General features: G+C 35.3%; 1 protein-coding gene across 12 annotated transcripts in view; it reads right to left on the reverse strand.

The window, feature by feature from the left end:
* LOC122528345 (glutamate receptor ionotropic, NMDA 2B) overlaps positions 1-23,658 on the reverse strand; it is a 206,124-nt gene that overhangs the window by 43,894 nt on the left and 138,572 nt on the right. For all 12 annotated transcript variants that reach the window (XM_043653370.1, XM_043653376.1, XM_043653372.1 and 9 more), the window contains one exon: positions 9,973-10,202. In XM_043653370.1, coding sequence (XP_043509305.1) covers positions 9,973-10,202 — 230 coding nt within the window. The remainder of the gene's footprint in view (positions 1-9,972; positions 10,203-23,658) is intronic.

The following is a 23,658-nucleotide window of genomic DNA, read 5'->3' on the forward strand; positions in this document are numbered from 1 at the left end:
GGATGGAAATTTCTAGCTAACGAGCGAATAATTAAAAACGGACGTGAACGAGGTGCAATTTCGTTTAAACGAACGTTCCTTTCATCGCTCTTATTTGAGGGTATTTTTAGGCACTTACGGGCGATAGGAATTTGAGGGTGAAATTGTATGATATTATATACTCTATTATATACTTTGTATTATATACTCGCGATCTACGATTTAGCGAACGGAACGAATCTTTATTCAAATGTTTCTTTCGAATTCGAAGTGTCATTTAAATATTTCTTTCATAGAGGCATCGAGTATGATATTTATATGTATACGTTGTCACCATGAATTTAAAACTAAGTAAATACTACTGGTTTATTACGCCATTAGAACCATATGCATCCAAAACATAAGTACATGCACTAGAAAAGAAACTGAATCGATATAAAATTTGTCAAATGTACAAAATGATATGCAAAAGATTGTTAAACCAAAAGATATAACAGAAGAAATTGCTCGAATGATCGATTACTCTAGATCTGCGATATCTTGTTACCAATTTCCTTTCTCGAATTCCAACTCTTTCGGGAATCCCGATTTTTTTCGTGAATCTCGAAATTTTCGGGTACCCGTCTCAATCTGGAAAAAAATTTCGTGTTCCCGACTCGATATTTCAGATTTTCGCGCACCCCTAATGACATTTAAAAAATTCTGAGAATTTAAAGTGAAAGACGGTGAGAATAAAACAGACCAAAAATCAAAAAGGAGATAAACCGAGCAAAATTGTGGTAAAACATCATGAACGATGTTGTAATAAATAAAACATTCCATACAACTATATAATTTTGAACCGCGTTATACTCTACGACACGATGTTTTTTTTAATAATTTGCACAAATCGACGAGAACGAATCGTTTCTCATCTGTCACAATTTTGAATATATTTTCATTGATTCTGGACTATTATCAGAGAGACAATCACAAGCACAGAAGAAATTTCGATCGAGGATTACAATGATTTTATACATTGATATTCCAAGAGGCGTTCAAAGAATCACACTTACCGGAAATTCAATGGCCGCTCGAGTAACATAGTCCTTTTGAAACGGTAGACCTCTTCGCGAGCATTTTACACAAAATATCGCAGAGACCTCGGGAGAAACGTTTTTGAGCGTGAAATCTTAAGAATTCGATTTACTAGCGGGAACTTATATTCGGGGGATTCGCGAATACCGGATACGAATTTCAGTGTCATTCAATTTCAAATCCCCACGTGTCACGCTGTACACATTCTTTCTAAATTTGCCACTTTTTACTTGTGTTGATTTTGTTTGTATATATATTGTACACCAGTCTCTAGTTCAGTTTATTTCAATTCATTTACGTCTGTTTCAGTTTCTCAAATTAATTCTCAATTGTCGACTGCAGTTTCTCAATCGAATTTTATTATTAATCACGGAGAGTGTAAAACGCAAAGCGAAATTAAATACAAGGTACGAACATAAATCGTTGCAATCGTCCGACGATGCAACTCGAGATAAATTCCTTGATGTCGTCGGAATTAATTCTTTCCGGTATTGAATGAATTAAAAAACGTCACGAGGCACTTTCATTCACGAGTTTTATTTTGTAGCGTCGTTTAAAGATTATGCGACGATAAAAAATAAAGATCCGTCGTTTCTTCTGAAAAACTTTTTACATTGAAACTACGTTTCAAGCGAAACCTCCAGCTGCTGTGCCCGGATATTAAAACGTAATGACAAAAAAGAAGAAATTCGGGCAACGCGTTCCGCATTGAATCCCAACGTATCGTTTCACCCAAGTTCACCGCTCCGGCTTGTCCCAAATTCACCACCATTCGCCGCCCAGCCATGAAGGCTACGATGAGTGTGTCTGTATTTTTCTCTGCTCGATTTCATCCGAGAATTCCTCCGGCACCGGCAATGATGCATACGACGTCCGACGCATCTGCCGGGAATATGACTGGCAATGCAGCTGAATTCTTTTATATAAGAGTAATCCCCAACGAAAAATGGAAAGCTGCCATAAATAATGCGACCTTCGACTGGATTAAAAATCAGTCTCTCGCGCGGCTGAACGTTCCCTCTGAATGATATTTCCAGGAAAGACAGATCGATCCGTAAAGAGAAACACATCACACGTATGTACATCCGACGATAGAATTTTTCAAATTATTCTCCGACCGATCAAGGATCATTCGTACGAAATTGTTTCCTATAAATCTCTAGATGAACATTCAAGAATTCGTTGATCACTTCTTCAACGTTACATCTTCCATCTTTTTTTGTAATTTCGTGGAATTTCAAGGGATGAAAGTATATATAATATTGTGGTAAGTCGTTGCTTGGTCCATAACCTCTTGTGCTAGAATGACGTTGCCAAGCAAGTCGAGAATTTTTTGTCTCAAACTTTCTCAGTTTTAAGTATATTACGCAGGCAAACTAAATGATAAGTTTGTTACTTCTTAATGATGTCTATCCAGTGATATCATATCGACGAGTTCAAAAAGAAACAGAGAGCGACGAATTATTCGTATACGGTTCGGTCACTCGTTATGGTCCGCGAGCCAGTTGCCAGCGCAAGGTGTTAATCGGCCAAAAAAAAATTGCCCTTTTGTTGGAAAATACACGATCACGTGAAATAATCTTCCTCGCGGATGTTAATCTCTCCTTTTCGTTACAATAGAAACTTATTTAATAATACATACTCTTCTTTCTCTCGTTGAAATAAATTCATAAAATTCAACGAGTTTGTTCTTTCGTGCATTTGTATAAGAACACATTTCGTCCAAAAATGGCGTCCCCCTTCCGTTCGCATTCTCGCAGCAGCAGTTACCGTCGCGTCGGTGTCGCGCAGGAAGTCCATTCCAAGGACAAACGGCAACGGAGTAAGGTGGCCGTTGAAAACCCCCTGCAACCCCGCTGTTTCTCCATTAAACCTTATCTCTTCCCTTGGATCTCTCTCGCGATATCTTTATTTTTCCGTTTGCTGCGCGCACAATCGTACAAACAACGTTGGGAAACGTCTCGCTCGAAAGAAATCTAAAGCGAAACGAGGCGTCGGTGTTCGCTTGTACACAGGCACGGTTAGGTTGTTCAATGATCCGACAAGGGACCGAGGGTTTACGGTTACTCCCAAAGAGATACGACAATACCTGTATCGTAGGTATATAATCGTTTTCCTCTTGTCGCTCCGCCTTTGATCCATTTTCACAACAGATCGCAGCGCGAATTCCTTTCGAATTGAATGGAATTCGTTCTTCCTTCTCAACACTCGAGCAAGTATCATGTGAAAATTTTCTTTTCTTTCCTCTAAGTTCCAACAAAGCGTGGAAAGTTCAAGGAAAATGTGAATGTTATTGTTATAAATCTAAAATTTTGACATCGAACATTTTAATGTATAATATATTCATATTTTTTTTATTAATTAATTTTTTTTAGTACGCTAAATGCGTGATGTATGTGTGAATGTGTCATTTCCTTCGTGAACTTGGAACTTTTGAACTGCAAAGGCTCTTGGATTTTAAAATCGCCTTTATAAATAATGTTGTTTCGTAAAGAGTACAAAGAGAACATTTGCGAAGGAAATATTCGTCCAGGAATTTTTATAATTCAAGAACTACGAGGTAATGAATCGTTTTCCCTGTTTTTTTAAAATTCAAAATTAATGTTGCACGCATTAATATCAATATTCAATTCATTTCGCTTACGAAGTTACACAACATCATGCGAATCTCAATTTCTTGCAAATGTGTATGAACGAGCAATATGTATGTACAGCGAATATGTGGGGGAAAAAAGACAAGAGAAATTGAAACTTCATCTCTCAAATCGAATTGTATCAATTCGTTTCGAATTTGACGAAAAGGAAAGAAGGAAACGGACAGAAAGAAGTAAAACGAACCGAAATGGAACTCGCATTTACCACGGACGAGTTCAAATATTTAAGGATATCAATTCGGGGGCGGACTTGAATCGACATCCGGACGGATGTTTTTATTTGAAAAACGTTTAAATATCCGCGACAGTTCTGTGACCAGCGTACGAGCTCCGAGTAAATACACGCGAAACAGAACCAATCATAACCGCAACTCGGGCAATTTTCAACCTTGCGGTACCGCTTCCGTCGTGGCTCTTTCAATTACAGCGGTATTCCATCGCTAACCCGAGCCACGAGCAAGCATTCAACCGGGTTCACGATATTTTCCTTTTTTCCCTTTCTCTCTCCCTCTCCTTCCTTTCGATTCCGCGCGCGAGTCAACTTCGCCCCGGTAATCGGAATTTTTAATTACACCACGCGGAAAAAATAATCTCCCGGTGAAAAAAACGAAAACCATAGATCTTCTCTCCAATCTAGATTTTTTTTTTTTTTAATTCTCCGTCGAAATAACGCGATCCTTCGCGCGGCATTCGACGACGAGGACGAGATGGTAGTTCACGCCAACGAAAGAAAGTGAGACACGTTCGTCCTTCGCGAATCACGAACGAGACGAAAGTTCTCGGCTCGGATTAACTAAGGAACTTAAAGAGGATTTGCAGAAACGGAAGGGCCAGCTTTAAGAATTCCTTTGGCTTAAGTTAATTATAACACGTCGCCCTTGTAGCCTAATTTTCACTCCCTCGCGAATTTCTAGATATTCAACCCCTTAACTCTTGTTAACGCGAGTTATTAATACACTCGGACTAAATTTCTTCTTCCAGTTTGGACAACTGAAAGAGTTGCTACCTGAATAATTCTGTGAGTTGCGGTGCACCAGAAATAAATATCTTCTTCTAGTTTGGATAATCTTGCGTGCTAATGTTTATGGTAAACGATAATATTATATATTTCGTGCTTTGCAGTGGTATTATAGAAAATCATTTGTTTGTTTCAAAGAAACATTTATCGTGGGACTTGTTTGGTTCAATCTTGAGATCGAGAGATTCATTTGACGTTATTCTTGAATCAAACAAACTCGTGTGGTCGAAGAACCCATCAAACATCACCCTCTGAAGTGCAGTGTTCAACAATTTTTGAGTGATGTTAGGTTTACATGAGTCTTGGATGGCGCCAGTCACGATTCACGAATTTAAAGTCTTACCAAGTGATCATAATATGATGTGATAATTTGAACTCATTCGAATCTGATGCTTTTAGACGAGTGAAAGGAATTCGATTGAAAGATCGTCTTTGAAATAAATAAATAATACGATCACTTTGAAGAAGATTCACTCTGAAACTTTGTATATAGATGTGCGTCGCGCATAAACGAATTTGCAGTTAAAATCGATCTGCCTTGCAAGAAGATTTAATAAATAAAGTTATTCATAAATCATAAAGCGCCTTCTTTTAAGATAAATAGCAATATTTAATAAATGAATAATTTAATAATAAATAATATTTAATTAATAAATAATTTAATAAATAAAGTCATAAATCATAAAGAGCCTTCTTTTAAGACAATAGCAATTTCCTTAAAAGAGATTCACCATCGTATATTTATATTCAAACGTCCAAGTAAACGAATTAGCTTGTAAATTTAAAAATATGTTTCAACGTGCATTCTATAAAGACACACGAAAATTTTCTACACGAAATTCCAAATAAATCGGAAATTCAGAGATAAACGTTTCGATGATGGATTAAAAATTTAAGATCTTCGAATGAACAAATTCGTAACATCTTTCACTTTCAAACTGTACAGATATTTCCTTTCACTGAATACGATTCTTCTTTCAATTCGTAAAAGAGATCCATAATAGATCCTCCTCCTAGAGAAAAACTCCAAGAAGCTCCAGCGACCAAGTAACACGATGTCTTCGAATCCAAGATATATCATATTCTTCACGGGAAATTTCTCAATGGGGAACACGTTGTAGCCTCGACGCGCACGCTTCGTCGTGCAACTCGCGTGGAAAATTGATCCGCGCTTAATCCACGCGACGAATTTCGTTCTGGCCTTACGCACGTCGGCCGCATTCCGCCACGAAAGGAATTTCAATTTGTGATACCGTTCCGTTATCACTACTGATTGCCATCGAGTTTGTCGTCTGTCGTTCGAGAAGTTCGACGATTTTCGAGTTGATCCGCGCGACGTTCAGCCTTCGAAACTGATTTGTTAGCGGTTCGTTTTAATGCTTTCGTCTGGATCGCGCGGTAGATGATATGATCGAAACGCTTCTTCTGTCAGAAACATTTCAGATATTTCGTCCGTGAATTTTTATGCAAGTTTCACAAAAGTTTCAATAGTAGAAACGTGTTACATAGTGCTTTGTGTAATGTGAATTGACGGATGTACGCAATTTGCGAATATGAGGGCGAAAAATTGAGAACTGACGTACAAAGAACCTTCCGGTCGTCGTTCATAACGTTTAGTGTGATTTAATGCAGTAGTTCTGTAAGTTTCCAACCAGAGGGATAACTCATATAGAAAGCATTTAGTACGCATACAGAGGAGAATTTTATTTCCTTTTGCAATTTGCTCGGGGATTTCTAAAAAGGTTCACAGAGATTCTTCAAAGGTATCTGATAATTTTAGTAATTTTCTAAAAAATTCCAGCCATAATTTTCACAAAAAATTTCAGTCATAAAGCATCGAATATTTTCCCATTTTGTATTACATTTTAATTCTTCCACTTTCCCAATCTAAAACGTTCAATTTCCAATATTTCCAATATTTCGTTTCTCTTGCGATAGAATATTTTCCATTCACGTGTAAATTCATCATCCTCGGTTGAAAGATCGAAAAACGTAAATTGATAAAAAATTCTGAAATTAGAAGGTTCGAAATTAAAAATTTCGTACTCGATAAACGAAGGGAAGGTACATTCTTAATTTTCCGATGAGAAATTTTAAATCATCGTCCCCCGACTAAAGAATTAATTATACTACTCTCATTTCTTCTTACATCCAACTATAATAAACCTTTCCTTTAAAACTTCGTTCGAGTGCAATTCTCGCGACAAGAGACTCGGAAACGTACTGCTCGAGTGATAAGTAAGAACCTATAATTCGTTTCTCTGTTTCACTCGGTTTAATCGAGTTATCCGTGGCATTTAAATAGACGTTCCAGTGAAAAGAAGCGACGCAAGTTTCTGGTGGCGATCGAACAACGTTAACGTACAGAGGAACGCGAGGAAACAATTGGAGGCCGCGAGAGGAAGTTCTTGGATGGAATAAAGCGAAAAGAATAAAAGGATGATGGCGAGACACGGACAGTTGCCAGCTGAAATTGAATCTTTCTTCTGGAATTTCCGTCACACGAACTGCAAAATTACGAACTATGGCCGTCACCTTTGTCTCCCGTTTCTATCCGCTCGTTTCAGTTTCAGTGTCGCGACCCTGAGAGGCTTTCATTCACTCTATATATCCTGCTGAATGAATTAAAGTTGCGTGATATATATACATATGTGCAATGTGAAACATGTCGCGTCACCAGACTGCTATTTTTCAGACGAAGGATTAGAGAATCGTGATAACTGGAGCAATGATTAATAGATCGCGGATTTTTGCACATTTAAAAATATGGAATATATTATAGAAAAACATGTAGACTCGTTACAGATATATATGGATTTCTATGCAAATCCATATTTTTGAAACTATGATACGAAAATTGAAACGTTGGTAGAAAATTGTTTTACGTTACAGAAAGTATATTATTTACCAGATTGCGAAGTTTTGAAGTTTTGATGACCGTAACTGCGGAAACGGAACTTAAATGGAAAATTCCTTCTTCTACATTTTATTATAATTCAAATTTTTTATAACAGCATAAAGATCCGCAGTCTATTGCACAAGTAAATTCTACATTTTATCATTTTCTAATGAATATCTAAATAATCTATAATTTCTAAGTAACCTATAACTTCTCCTTAATTTTGTCAAATGATGGAAATTATTTCAATGAAAATCAAGTCAAATTTAACCGCGATATTAAAAACAGTCGCGATAGGAAGATTAAAACGTGAAAATTCATTACTATCTCTCCGAACTAGACATTTATAATTTCCAATTTCGCGCACCTTCTGCGAGTTTTTCCCGCTTCGTGCCGTCTGCATAAGTCGTTGAGGATTCTTTTTAACGTTTATTTTCGCTTGTTAGACGGTATTCGTGAAATTAAAAAATAATCCAGCGGGTACGGTGTACCCGGAGAGACGCACCGGTTTCCTTGTGTTTCAACGGAATGCTTAACTACATTAGACGATATCCCCGGGTAAAATTCGGGATCCAACGGAATTCCTTGCGAAATTAAGGCGAGACTCCGCGAAAGCAAGTTCCTTGCGTGGAGTGCGAGCGAAAAAGCGTGGAGTTCGGGATGTAGCGACTAACGACGTTAACACGTTGCAAACGAGCCCGTCGGGGAGCATTATCTAAACGAACAATTTATCTTCCGGGAACGTAGATAAATTGCTGTTTATTGCCACGGAAGGGACCCTTATAGATTACAATTTCTGCAATCCTTGCGCCGTGGCACACGAAATCGGGATTATTTAAAGCTGTCACTGATGCAAGCTAAGCTAATTAAATTATTAACATAAAATATTTTATAATTAATAATATAAAATTTAATTATTAATTATTATATATTATATATATATATATATTAATTTAATTATTAAAATTATTAATATAAAATTCGTTCGCTCGTTCTTTCTAACTGATTACAGTGTGATATAGTTTTATTATATTAATTTGCAGAAATCCATAAATTTCCTTTTTCCGAGATTTTCGATTCAAATAACTTTCACCCTCATTATAGTAAGCAGTAAGAGAATAAAATATCTCCCTGTATCTTTTGTTCGTCTTCATCTCTGTGTTTTATCTTGTCTCATTAAGAAGTTAACGAAAATAGAGATTTGTCATCGATAAATAATATGAGAACCTAACCACCGAAGATATCAAGCATCAAATATAAGGTCTTATAAGGAAAAGTTTAAGACGGAGAAGATGCACATGAAATTGCACGAACCAAATATTTTAATAAAAATTTGAACGTCAAATTATCAGATTCAATACGTTTCAATCCATGTAAAATAATACTCTAATTAAAATAATTATTGTAATTAAACTTTCGATAATATTTTGATTCATTTTTTATGGTGTACATCTACGAATGGTAGATTGTGTCTTCTATTAATGTAGCTTATATGCTTATATTAATGTAGCTTATTATCAGTATCAATTTTCACTTCGTTAGGTCGAGATGCCGAATTTTGTAGAAAATTAACTATAACTCAATGTTCGTTCATAATTCATTCTTTCATAGTAAAACAGTAAGAGAAAGAGTATCGACCATATCAAACAGGAATTAATCTCTAAGCCAATGTTTTCATATTTCAATTAATCCATCAGCACTTCTAATCACTGTCAGTGGCTTCTTTAAATTCAATAAAATATTACTCGACAGTAATTTGGCTCACAAAATTCGTTACAAAATTACAAAATTACAAAATTGCAAATTTACAAAATTACAAGATTGCAAAGTTACAATGTTACAAAGTTACAAAATTGCAAAGTTACAAAGTCACAAAGTTACAAAATTGCAAAGTTACCAAGTTACAAAGTTACAAAATTAGAAAATTGCAAAGTTACAAAATTACAAGATTGCAAAGTTACAAAGTTACAAAGTTACAAAATCGCAAAGTTACAAAGTCACAAAGTTACAAAATTGCAAAGTTACCAAGTTACAAAGTTACAAAATTAGAAAATTGCAAAGTTACAAAATTACAAGATTGCAAAGTTACAAAGTTACAAAGTTACAAAATCGCAAAGTTACAAAGTCACAAAGTTACAAAATTGCAAAGTTACCAAGTTACAAAGTTACAAAATTAGAAAATTGCAAAGTTACAAAGTTGAAAAAATGTTAAATGTAATTTTACACGTCTGTGAACACGTTGCGCGTCAACGATTTCTCGTGATCGCGAGAGCAAGAAAGACTCGGGTTTTCATCGATATCAACGACAACAAGCCAGTAAGTAGATCTCGAATTTTTGGACTTACTCAACCATGTCGGACTCCTTGGCGACACGACAGTGAACACCACGATCCACCAGACATTTCCCGCTCACAGGATCCGGCGGCGCGAGATTGATGTAAGGCGGCTCCTCCAAGAACGTTATTTTCAAATAAAACTTCTCCGGCACGCCTTGCGGTGGTGTGTGGGTGTTCCCTGGCCAGACAATGTCCTTGATGTCCAGACCTTCCTTTTCCCAGGACTTCCACACGCCGATCTGTTGGCACAAATGAAACGAAACGACTGTCAAATCAGAGGGGTCCTTCTCGTTTTGATAAATGAATCAACGCGGACACCGGCGTCGAGCGTTTCTCTTAATGCGACGTTCATTTCTCATCGTACTTGCGTAATTGGCGCGACAGCGAGATATTTCTTGTTATTTAGCGATGTCAGAAACGCATTAGCTCCTTAGACTGTGTCTTTGATTGATCTAAGGAAAGAAATCTGGATGTGGATTGTTTTTCTTTATCATGAAATCACACAACACTGGACTGTGAACTTGCTTATGCAGTGACTGGAAAAATTGATTGAATTATTTTTAATTTTCATTCAATGAAAATAATCTTGAAATTATTTTCGAAAATAATGTTTACATGTCAAATATCTCTACTAGAGATAATATCGTTTGAGATCTGAATGCGTATTATCAATTTTTCGAGCCACTGTACATTTTCATTGGGTTTGTCATCATTTTCAGTAGGCTAAAAAAATTTCTACGTAGATTCTACTTCTTTATTAACGATTGAAAATAATAATATGAATTTCTTTGCGACTTTTTTTATTTCTATTTTAACTCATTATCGTTTGTCATTTAATGAAAGAATAAAGGAGCTTTTCACTTTTTCAAAACTTTATATTTAAAATTGTGTTTCACACCCTTTCGTATTTTTCAGTTAGAATGAACTAGTTGAATAATCGAGTAATCGAGTCGATAACTTCAGGTTCCACGTTTCAAATTTCGATCGAAACAATTTGTCACATATCATTTTCTTTTACAAAACATTAGCAACAATAATAAATATAGCAAACAAATGGCCATAGGAGTTATTTATGCTGTCCGCTATAATTTCTGCGTACAAATACACAACGAGAATTGTTACGTTATTTCAACATCGAGCTAACTGCGAGAAACAATGCAACATTATTGAAGAATATTGTCCGTGGTGTAACACGTGTCAACATTATCATAATTCCGTTATGTGAAAATAAGAGTGATGTATAATTAACAACTCGGATATAATTAGAAAGTTTCGTTTCACATTCATTACCACATTACAGCCGCATGAAGAGCATGAATGTACTAATAAAAATAAAAAATTCTTGATAAGTTAAACTAATGTAACTTCGTAAAAGAAGATCACATAACGTGATCTATTTTCGCAAAATTATATTAGTTTAAATTATCCACCAATTTTTCATTGTCATCGGCACAATTACACTCTTTCAATATTTTGTTCTTTCACATTATCAAAACACGATCCATTTAATTCAATCCTCATAGTTTTGTACATTTATCTTCCACTTGACGAACGAAAACAGTTTGATAATGTTTCAAGATATAGAAAATGTAATCCAAGAAATCACGCGTGTTAATAAGAATTATTTCATATTTTATTTGCACTTCGGATGTCCTTAAACGTTAATAAAAAAACATAATTTGATTAAAAGTGATGGAAAGGACGAGTTAACTTGTCATCGTGAAATGAATCGAACTATCGAGATTTTCCAATCTCTTCGAAATTTCCTAAACTTCAGCTTTGGTTTGCGATTTACCGGAACGCGACACAATTCTCATAAAATATTCCCCGTTTATTGTCAAATTACGCTGAAATGTTTGAAATGGACGTGTATTTCGGTCGAATTCGCTGCAAGTGGCTGACGCAAATATTTATCAGTTTTCGAAATTTTCCGAGATATTTGTTTCCCCTGGCCGTGGAAAATCGATGCCACTTTATTTGCTTCCTACGGGGCTGTATTTTTCCTCCGCGAAGTATTAAAGAGCATCAACGCTGACGGTGTTAATAATCTGTAAAGTCAATTCTAGTTACAATTTAGTTGGCAGGATATATTTTAAACATAAACGGAAACACATTTTTCCAACCTTTTAGCTTATATATATCTATTAGAAATGAATTTTTCGCGCGTGACAGCAATAAAAAAAAAAAAGAATTCGTCGATTTGAGAACGTCACGAAAACTTTGAGCTCGTATATTACAAATTTCGAGCGTGATGAGCTCCATTCATTTCAAAGTTATCAATTATCCATCAACTTGCCGAAGCTGCACAGTAACAAAGGCAATAAAATAGTACTATTTTCATTAACAACGTGATTCGAGTTCCAGTCACCACAATTTCTAGTCAGTTAACTATTTACAATACTTATTTACTCCGTGCTTTTATATAAAGACGAATATGAGTATTTCTCTATGAAGGTAAACACGAAAATTTCCCCAGAGACTAAAACACACACACACACACACACACACACACACACACACACAGAAAGAGTAATATTTTAAAGACTCTGATATTTCCAGTGTTCTAATTAACACAAATGCACGACAAGATCGTAATGAACATACGTAATATGCATGTATCGTTCAACCTTCGAGCTGAATACGCGAAAGCGCTATGAATACGAAACAGGCGGATGCGTATTAAAAATAGACAGACCGTGATCGACCGATATCGTTTCTCGCCAGATCCTGCCGAATTTCCATGGGATTTATTTAACGGTGGCTCGAACGAAATCGCCCCTACCGTCCGGGAGATTTCTCTTTAAAGGGATCAGCCCATGAACGTAAACGTCATATATTTTCCGCGCGTCGAACGACAACAGCCACGAGCGCAGAGTGCCGTGCGGAATTTTCGAAGCGGCAGCTTCACGGCCGGCGGGCAAAGTGGAAGGAAAATTGCGAACCGGGCGAAAAATAGAGCGTCTGCAAGTTCATCGCCGTTACGAATATGTAATAGGACGAGGGAAGAGCGCGTCTCCTGTGTACCATCGGCCGACATTCGAATATTGGAATCCGATACAGATACAGGTCGAACGTGTCGCGATGAAAATTCATTCGCGCCCCGCCCTTGTCTCTCCGCGCGTCTCTCTCTCTCTCGTCGTCGGCGATTTCAAGGGAGAATCGCAATTTTTCAACTACTTTCGGGTCGCGCGAAGGACCCGATTCACCCCCGTTACATTTTGATTAACGTCGTGACCATCGGCGACTAAAGTGTGGAACGCGTATCGAAAATGTCGAAACGAGAAAAAAAAAAAAAAAAATAGGCTTCCTCTCAAAAAGTATGCAGAGTATTCGGCAATGAGTGGTGCAAGAATTTCAAGAGCAATTGGAATTTAATAGACATTCGAGGGGATAGTGAAAATCGATACTTGTTTTAGTACAGTTTGACAAAAGTTAAAGTGAAAATTTGATTAAAGTTAAAAGGGAGCCAGATTAAAAGGAAAAAGTTCAATTTAGATATTCCTGCGTTTCATTGGTAAAGTGATACAAAGATTAAATAAGTAAATTACATATGGATTTTGTTGTTTCAATAATTTGACACAGTAGAAAAGGATTAATTAATTTTTTTTTTTTTTACATCAAGTACATAGATAAAATCTAAAATGATAGAAAATTATCTGATTACTTCAATGTAATAATTTTATCGCAATGGAAAAAAATTGATTAATTGCTTATGCAATTACGTACATCTAAGATGATCAAAGATGGAATGAGGGAATTAATTGTAATTTTATAGTTTACAAAATACAGTGAAAGAGAAAGAAGATTACCGTGTTGCATGAATGTTAAAATTATTTACTGTATAAAGTAATAAAGATTTAACAAGTTTCTCTACATAAAAAGATATACAGACGACGTAAGAAACAGAAGACAGTGATTCTCAAATCCAACATACAGATTACTCCAATAAATTAATTCAACAGATTACTTTTTACAAGTGATGGCAAAGAAGATTATGAGATACAACTTAATAAAACTATTCGAAAAATCGAAGATGAAAAACTTCTACTTGTCTAGAAACAGAAATAAGACAATCAGAATCAGTAAAAGACTATTAGAATCTACCATCTGAAATGTTCGAGTAATATCTCTTTCAATTCATAAATTTTTGGAAGAATTTTAAGTCCAACGATTTTAAATTTAACTTTCAAAAACACGTGGATGTTATTAAAAATAACGACACCATGTTATTAAAAATGCACGTAAAATGTAAAAGCACATTTGTATACGTTGAATGTTACCTGTATGTGAAACATACATTACAATATAATTATGTTTATAATTAAAACATTTTTGTGCATTTGACAGCTGTACGATACAAAGAAGATTATTATTCTGTTTTTTTTTTCTTCATATCAACTGTGCTTCAGCATTTAATTATCTGGATGATCAAAATACACTTAACGTGCGTTCAAAAGTTGGGATGAAAAGTAAGAATTATTCGTACACCAAAAGCGATCAGATTTCATTCCAACTTAGCGCGTTGTTCAATTTTCAATAATTCCATTCCATAATAATATATTTCACGAATCTCAATTGACTGAAAATTAAAATACTCGCCTATAATTATTTCATTCTGTCGTGAATCACTGATACAAACTGATTTCGTACGTTACTTCATTATCATGAATAAATATCTACGAAAATCAGAAGTATGTATCGTACCGACCAATACAATCGCACGCTTGAAACAATACTTTTCACGTCGAAATTGAGATTACAAACCAAACGAAGGTGCGCGCCATTTTGAATTTGCAGCGTGAGATGCTCAGCTCCAGCGGCCAACGAGATTAATGGAAATGATGTTGTACTGAAAGGAGAAACTCGCAATACAGGCAAGTAATGTTTTCTGTCAACCAAGTTATTGAGTCGGCGTGGAAATAACAGGAAATGCTACTGCACAGTCGCCGCCTGATGATTAATGCAGTGAACTGCCCTTCGCGAATATCATTCCACCTACTCTTCATCGGGACACATGGGACCAATTCCTCTTGTTTCTTGGTACGCCACCGTTCGAAATACGCGTCTGAATAATTCTGTTTATCGCTTACACTTGTCTGGTTAACCGCTTTGCAAACGGAATGATAAGATAGTTTTAGGATTGACGTGTTAAATATAATATTTTACTATTGCTTTATTTTCATTCATTTTTATTTATTCAACACGTTAAACGGCCACCGATATTCATCTGACGATGAAAAATAAAAGGAATCAAAGTCAGGAATATTAAAAATTAAAAATTCAAGATTGCTAAAGAATAAAAACGTGTGACGTGTCAAATGTTAAATTCAATTTACTGCTTAAACTGCTGCGAAATTTTATTTCTTTAACCGTTTACTCCGTTTGCTCAACTATTCTTTCATCTTTATTTATTTAATTGCTCTTTCATTTCAATTTTTTTTTTTTTTTTTAAACATTGGAGTATCTTAAGCAAGCTCGTTTAAGAATTCTCGGTACCGAAATATAAGTCACTTGCAGTGAGTGATTGCTCGAGATATCCATTTCCAGATATTATTATTATCCAACATTTGCACTGCTAATATTAAAACAGTTTCCCCGCGAGTCTGAATAAGAAGACGATGAACGAGTCGCAATGATAAAAGGGAAGAGCAAAGAAACTACAGCGCGGAAAGAACGAGGAAGAAATGTTTTAACAATAAGATAAAATAATATGTTTCAGTGATAAAAAAGAGTATAAAGCTGACAAACGAAATATATGGAGAAACGATGTTTTTAGAGGTAAAAATAACGAACATGTTTCAAGAGCTCTCTGAGGACGATTTTCGAATTCTTTGAATATCTTAGGATTCTATTCCCACAGGAATATGCCAGAAATCTGAGAATTGCTATTGCCACGTAAATTTGCCGCTGTGTTGGCGCGTACCATATGCTCGGTTTGAATGGAATTAAGATATAACAAAATGGAGCTTAAATGAAATGTGAGCTTAAATTTAAAAAGAACATATATATCTTGGGAATAATTTGTGAAAAAGGCACTGGATAACGTTCTTTTTAACGAAAACTTTTTAATGCCAGTTGCAGTAAAATGCAACAAAAGATTCTTAAAAGTTAAAAATTCTTCATTTACGATCATTCCACAAAGTTCTCTGACGAGAAACTTCTGAAATTGAGAAATTAAAAATTGACAAAGGTAAATTAATTTAGAGGAAGTTAGCATTAGTTTGACAGCACCAGGATTGATGACGTTACTCTAGCCTGATTTTCAGCAGTTCTGAATTCTTGATGGAATTTGTTAGCCCCTGGCGTTAATTTCGATCTTTGCAAATCTAGATACGACAAAATTAATTATTTGCTTTGTAGAAAATATAGTATAAATAAGAAATTATTATATTTTATATTAAATTATATATTTATATTATATTATAATTATAATTATTATAACTTATTATTATAATTCATTATAAAATATAATTATTATATTTTATATTAAATTATTATATTCAAAAAAAAAAAAACAAAGAGTTAATTCGTCCTTTTCTGATTAATATACAACAAAGTCAAGTATTAAATTTAAGCAGTACTGCTATTGATACTAATGTCCAATTGTACTGTCAAATACTAAATTACTAAAAGCCAATAATAATACAAGAATCGTTGAAACATTTTTCTTCGTTTTCCATATTTTGAGAAAAATATTCCCAAATATACTTTCCAAAATCAGGAACTACGCTTCAATAATTTCATCGGACAGTTATCCATCTCTCTCGCTTCAACTCGAATTAAAATCTATTTGTTTGAAAACCAATATAAAACCGAAGATTATAAAGTATTCCGCGAAAATTCCTTCTTTTTTTTTTTTACCAGTAACATCAATTATTTATGGGTTCCCGGTAGTTCCGCTTACGTAACGAGCGAAGATTCCCTAATGAAAGAAAAATTAATGATCGGCCGCTTAATCACGATCCGCATTACCGCGGAAATGTCGTTAACGAATCGCGTTGCATGTAAATACGAGCCGCTCCTTCCGCTTATCAGAAGTTGCGGCGTATCCTCGTGGGATCAAGCGAGAGCCAGTGAGTAATGGCCTCGATCAATTTTCAGGGTCCATTAAGGGTGGATATCATGGAAACGAACGACGACGAAGGCGATCATGCACCGCTGCCGGACGTCTTTTCGCTCGAGCGTCTTCCTGATAAACCTCGGATCAACGAGAAACTCAACGATATAGCCCTGCCGAAGGTTTGCTCAGCCCGTCGCGAGGCAAATGAAGTTCCTCTCTTCGGTCTTCGGTGGGAGAAAAAAAAAAAGTGACAAGAACCGAGATGAGCTGCGAGGAACGGGGATGTTCAATTTTTAAGAGAAACAGCGATGCTTCTTGCGACTATTTCGCAACTTGTATTTTTTTTAACAAGTCTGATGAATAATTTGCACGCAGGACATATTTTTATATATCTTCGTTCAAAAGACTCGTTTAATATTCATTCATTGACGAGGAAATTGTTAAATATGTTATTTCATAATAATTATTATTTGATATAATTTTTGATGTGTACACTTTGCAGATTCCACGTTGTACAAAGTATTATTTCCTTCAGTTTTGAAACAAATATATAATATTGTATAGACTCAAACATCTTGAGTGATTTTATATAGGTAACGATATTGCAACAAATAAATAAATATACAATGAAAATAATTTAACAGACGATAATGTCTTGATAAACAAATAAACAGATAACTAAGTTTAGGAGTTAATAAATATAATCGATTTTCAAATAATAATATTACTTAATTTCGACTTCTAAATAATAATGTTACTTAATAATATTACTTAATTTTTAAAAATAAAGTTAATATATTAAAATATTATTCAACCAATTATGAAACAAATATCTGTGATTATTTAACTCTTTTAGGCTACATGTAATATATGATTATAAACCGCCTGCATAGAATATTCCTTTTTCTCTAGATTACAATTTCATCGCGAATAATCCATTGTAAGAACGAGCGAATATTAATCGCCAGACACGAGATACGCAACGCCGTGTGAAAATCGATATCGTATCAAATTCCCGAGGAGATTAATTGGAAATTTTATCAACGACACGGCGGGGCATACTCTTTCGAAGGGGCACACAGGGTTATGACCGAAGGGCCTGCGGTACTACGAGCCTCGGTGGATCGAAACTTGCCCGAAAGTTCTCATATACCGCGCGATCTCGTTAGAAAGCCACCGTTAATCTCATTCTATTAGTAGTCATACATTAGAGGCGATGTTACGGCTTGTTAGGTGGCCTATTACTCTCTACTAGACTGCGCAACGTCTACTACACTATATCAGCTAGCTAAGAAACTTCTTCTCTCGCCGCTGTCGACGTTTCGAGCTGTTTAATGCTTCAATTATCTACGATGTGTTGAATACGTCCGATAACGAGGCGACATCCGGTTAATGGACTAAGTAAACTAATCTGGTCGAATCGCTTGTTGAAGTGGATTACGGTTAAACGATCAGCGGCGCTGGTCGAATTTCCCTTTTCGTTCAATTGGAAACTAAATACTTCGGAGTACTTCGTCTGTTTTCTTTTCTTCTTTTTTTTTTTTTTTTTTTTTTTTTTTTTTTTTTTTTTTTTTTTTTGTATAAAAGACAAAAATTGTGATCATTTAAATTGTTACAAATGTGTGAAATTTCAGTGAAAAAATTGCGGCTCGAGTATTATTGTACGATTATTTTGTCCAATGATGGTATGTGCGTTTCCTCCACGCGTTTGCATTTCAATCGTCAATTGAGAAACCAGGTAAAACCATCGATGGCGGATCCATTAGAACGTTCTACTCAATCTAATTAACTCTCGGACAACGGATAGCTTTATACTTACACGCATTTCTTTGTACATCTCTGGAAGCAAATTTTCATACTACGTTTCCCTTCTTTCTTATTGAACGAAGATTGATCTTTTATCCTATTTTTCTGAGACACGAGTCAACGAGGCATAATTGCACCATATTCTTCGTCATATTATACTTATTTCATAATTGTACAATTATTTTTCCTTGATGATCTGGACGTGATCATTTGAAGATTTATGCAATCCTTTGTCACCTCACTAACGTTTCCGATGCAGCAAAGGAAAATTTATTTTCTAGTTATCAATTCGGTGTGAACGAAAAAAATTCATTTAAAACATGAATCTCTTCGTTGTTCAATGAAGTTACGAAGAAACGCTGAAAACAAGAACTAAGCAGTGAGACCACTCTTCGTTTCGCCAAGAAGGGATCAATGAATTGAAATAAACCTTCGTGGCCTGTGATTATTTTCACAATGCTCGCTTAAATCGAAGAAAGTGAGGGAATATAAAAATGTTTGCATTCTTTCAATGAAAATAAAGAATAAACTGAATAGTTACTCGTCGTTACTCTAGGCAAACGTTCGAATTGTTAGAGTTCTACACGGGACTGCGAAGGGTTAAACATCTCCTAAGTCGAATGATTCAATTACTCGTGTCCGTTGCAACCAACGTTTGAATAGATATAGAAACTTCAGCCGTTTCCTGTAAATTCGGTACAATGATTTATTCGGTTTGACGAACCTCGCGAAGAAAGTGGGGTAAATTCGGAACTCCAGCCGCGTCGTCTGGAAACTTGGCCCATTGCGAGGAGCAAGCGTTCGGAGAAGATTCGGCCGGAAGTTTTGCTGATTAGGGGCTGCGTATCCCGCCGGGTATTCCCGTTAACGATTATGAGCGACATCGCCGCGATTGGAACGTCGCCAAATGTTGTAACTGCCGTCAAGAACCGCACAGAAGTACTTCACTGAATATTCACCTGACGATGTGACTGCCGCGGTAATCCCAGCGCCGATTTTCAGTCGTTTAGACGAGTCGATTATCGCCAGAACGACCGTGAACTGTAATTACTCGATGCACTTGCAATGTTTCCAAATTTGACGATCGCGGTCACGTGAATTATTATGCCGCGATGAGCGATTTGAACGGAAGATCGAGACAAACGTGCCGGATTGAAATTGCGTTGCACGAACCGACGGCATTTCTGACACGTGGAATAAAATAACATTTATTACTGACAGGGCGCGGTAAATGTTGTAATGTTTATGATCTCTCGTGAAAATTTTGTAACAATTTGAATTGATTGGCCTTTTGTAATATATATATATATATATATAAAAGTGTAAATTTTGTGCTTTTCAGTTTCGAATTTTATCGTGAAGAATGAAATACCAATTTAATATAAAATGAAATTTAAATGGAATATTCCACGGTGTTGGGTGAAAAAATGTTAAATAAATTTAACGAACAATTCTTATTTTAACGGTACGAAAAATGCAGCGTGGTGGAAACGACTGCTTGTAAGAGTTTAGTGAAAGAATGGTAGTTCAAGTTTCTTGGATCTTATTCAAATGAAAGTTTGACATCATTTCAGTCGTCTAAACGAGAAAAGTTTAACTGATTGTTCAGCACTGTGATCATAATCATTTTGAAGTCGTGTTCCTCCGCCATCTTTTAATCATGAAATAAGTTTTAATCGATGGCTAATTTACATAATTGGAAAGATATGCCTAAATTTACATTGACAAAGTAATTATCTACTGTATGATGTATCGGGTACATACAAGCTTCATCTACATAGTAATAATAATCATTATTTACATCAAACATCCTTTGATAAAGTAAAACATAAATAGCTGCAAAATTAATATTAAGTCCTTTGAGTGGAGAAAGAATTTTCGCAATATTATTTTGAAATAGGGATATAAAGTAATATAGTAGAAAATGCTCGTTTCACTGTTTCGCACTGACTTTGATATATTTTATTATTTGCATATTTATAGTATTTGCATATGCAAACCAACGATTAATCGGAGCGAATATACTCGAAAATATTGACTAGAATTACGTGACAAATGTAATTAATAACAAAAAGAATCGAAAAAGAAACGTGTTTACAGATTTGGATCATGTTTGCGATGAAGTGCAGTTATGTGCAGAGATAAATGTATAAAGAACATTTAAAAATTTTTAGGCAAAATGTTAAATTTCACAAGTTCAAAAATGTCAGAGCACTAAATAACTATTATTTTGACAATGAGCATACAACCTCGCGCAAAAGTATTAATTAGCACAAGTATTAATTATACTTGTTCCTAATTGAAAAAATTGGAGAATACCTCATGTAAATAAGAATGTACAAAGTATTAATACATTGAAAATGCTATTTAAAAATTTTGTCATCTACGACGAATATTAGGAAAGCGTTCGAAGAGTTTTGCGTTGTATTTGCGTCACCAATAATTTTCAATATGTGTAATTATAATAGGGTTTCTTGATCTAAAAACGAAAAAGTTGAAGATCTCTGCACTTGAATGATTCTGCTAGAGGAAGACTTCCAGAACGAAGAAGGTAACTCCACTTCAGGCACTCTAGTAAAAACAGGCAAGAGTTCAGTAACATTCCGTCTACTGGCTTCGTGACACGGATAAATTCTTCAAACTTTAATAAACTTCCGCGAAGTCCTGACGTTAGCAAGAAGCCGACAAAAATCGCGCAAACACGCCATGTTTAGCAATTTTCAGTCCAGAACAGGCTTTATCTACAGACAAATTATTTCCAAAAATTTTATTCTCAGTTGATCAGCAAGCCACCAAAAATTTCTACGAAATTAACGTATTTTTCTTAATGAAACTTCCAGTTCATGAAACAGTTTAGTTATAATATCGTAATTATGTTTTAACGACTAAACTGTTCCGTCGATTGATAATTTAAACATCAAAAGGATATTTGCACGGTATATATTACATCTAATGAGAGGTAATTTACGCTGACTGGCTTCTGAGCTCTCCACATATTGATGTACAACATTAATATCCACTGGGAGAGTAGGCAGTTAATATAACTGAATTTCATTTACACCTAAGGAAGAACAAGCCATTAATATAAAAAAATATAGTATAACAGAATTTCACTGATTCTTTTTACTATTTGTAACTTTTCGTTCATGCAGTAGGACTTTAGATTTTCCTAGCAAGATAATCTCCAATTGATTAGCATTTTTCAATTTCACACGAGTCACGTTATATTTCACATTCTTAGAAAAAAATATCCGACATTTATATACATAATTAAAAAGTTCAACGTAGAAAATGGTCCTATTACTGTAAAAGCTTCAATTACTTAAATTACTTAAATTAGATACAAATAGTCGACAATTAATTGACACTCTTTAATTTCATACGAGTCACATTTTCAGAAAAAAATATCTGACATCTACGTACATACATAATTAAAAAGTTGAACGTATAGAAAATGGTCCTACTACTGTAAAAGCTTCAATTACTTAAATTACTTAAATTAGATACAAATAATCGACAATTAATTGACACTCTTTAATTTCATACGAGTCACATTTTCAGAAAAAAATATCTGACATCTACGTACATAATTAAAAAGTTCAACGTAGAAAATGGTCTTATTACTGTAAAAGCTTCGATTACTTAAATTACTCAAGTTAAATACAAATAATCGACAATTAATTGACACTCTTTAATTTCATACGAGTCACATTTTCAGAAAAAAATATCTGACATCTACGTACATAATTAAAAAGTTCAACGTAGAAAATGGTCTTATTACTGTAAAAGCTTCGATTACTTAAATTACTCAAGTTAAATACAAATAATCGACAATTAATTGACACTCTTTAATTTCATACGAGTCACATTTTCAGAAAAAAATATCTGACATCTACGTACATAATTAAAAAGTTCAACGTAGAACATGGTCCTATTACTGTAAAAGCTTCAATTACTTAAATTACTCAAGTTAAATACAAATAATCGACAATTAATTGACACTCTTTAATTTCATACGAGTCGCATTTTTAGAAAAAAATATCTGACATCTACGTACATACATAATTAAAAACTTGAACATATAGAAAATGGTCTTGCCACCGCAAAATGTCCAATCACTGAACTCAGCGTCCAAAACACGGACAATGCCGGACCAATTGACATTGCCAGAATGTTATAAAATCATCAACGCATTCCAAACGACGTTCCATCCCGGCCCGATCATTCGAATATGCTTAATGACTATCGAAACGTTCGAAACGCGCGAACTGTAGCCAGTCGTGTACCGACCGAGTACGGTGCCGTTCGAATTCATCAGCGACTCGATGAATCGTGCTGCGGGGATCGAAGTCCAACCTGTCAAGTGGCAACATCTGCTAGCAGTTACGCAATGCGAGCAATTTCCTTAATTAGCCGAGGATGCATGTACGTGCCGCCCACGCGCTTCGAATTATGCCTGACGGTCGTGAGGCACGCGTGCACGCGCCTACGCGCGACGCGTGTGTGAATCGTTAATAGGCGAACACGGCTTCTGATATCGAGATCCCTTACACGGCCACGAGAATGTTGTCAGATCGCTCAGTTAATATCACGGACTGACTCGATCCGTTTTCAATGATTAATCGGATAATCCAGCGGGGATTACTACTTCGTTCGCGATTTGGATGTTGGTGAAATTAACACGATCAAACTGCTGTACCGCCGGCTGTGATAACGAACTCAAAATGGGAATTCAGAACCATTGGGATTAGTTGTTTGGACGGTTCTTTTTGTTTTTTTAAATCAGATTTACGTTAAGGAAATTTGTGATAAGGATTTGTATATCGTCA

The sequence above is a fragment of the Frieseomelitta varia genome, unplaced genomic scaffold (genome assembly GCF_011392965.1).
Source record: "Frieseomelitta varia isolate USP_RPSP 00005682 unplaced genomic scaffold, Fvar_1.2 scaffold_249, whole genome shotgun sequence".
NCBI classification, from domain to species: Eukaryota; Metazoa; Arthropoda; class Insecta; order Hymenoptera; family Apidae; genus Frieseomelitta; species Frieseomelitta varia.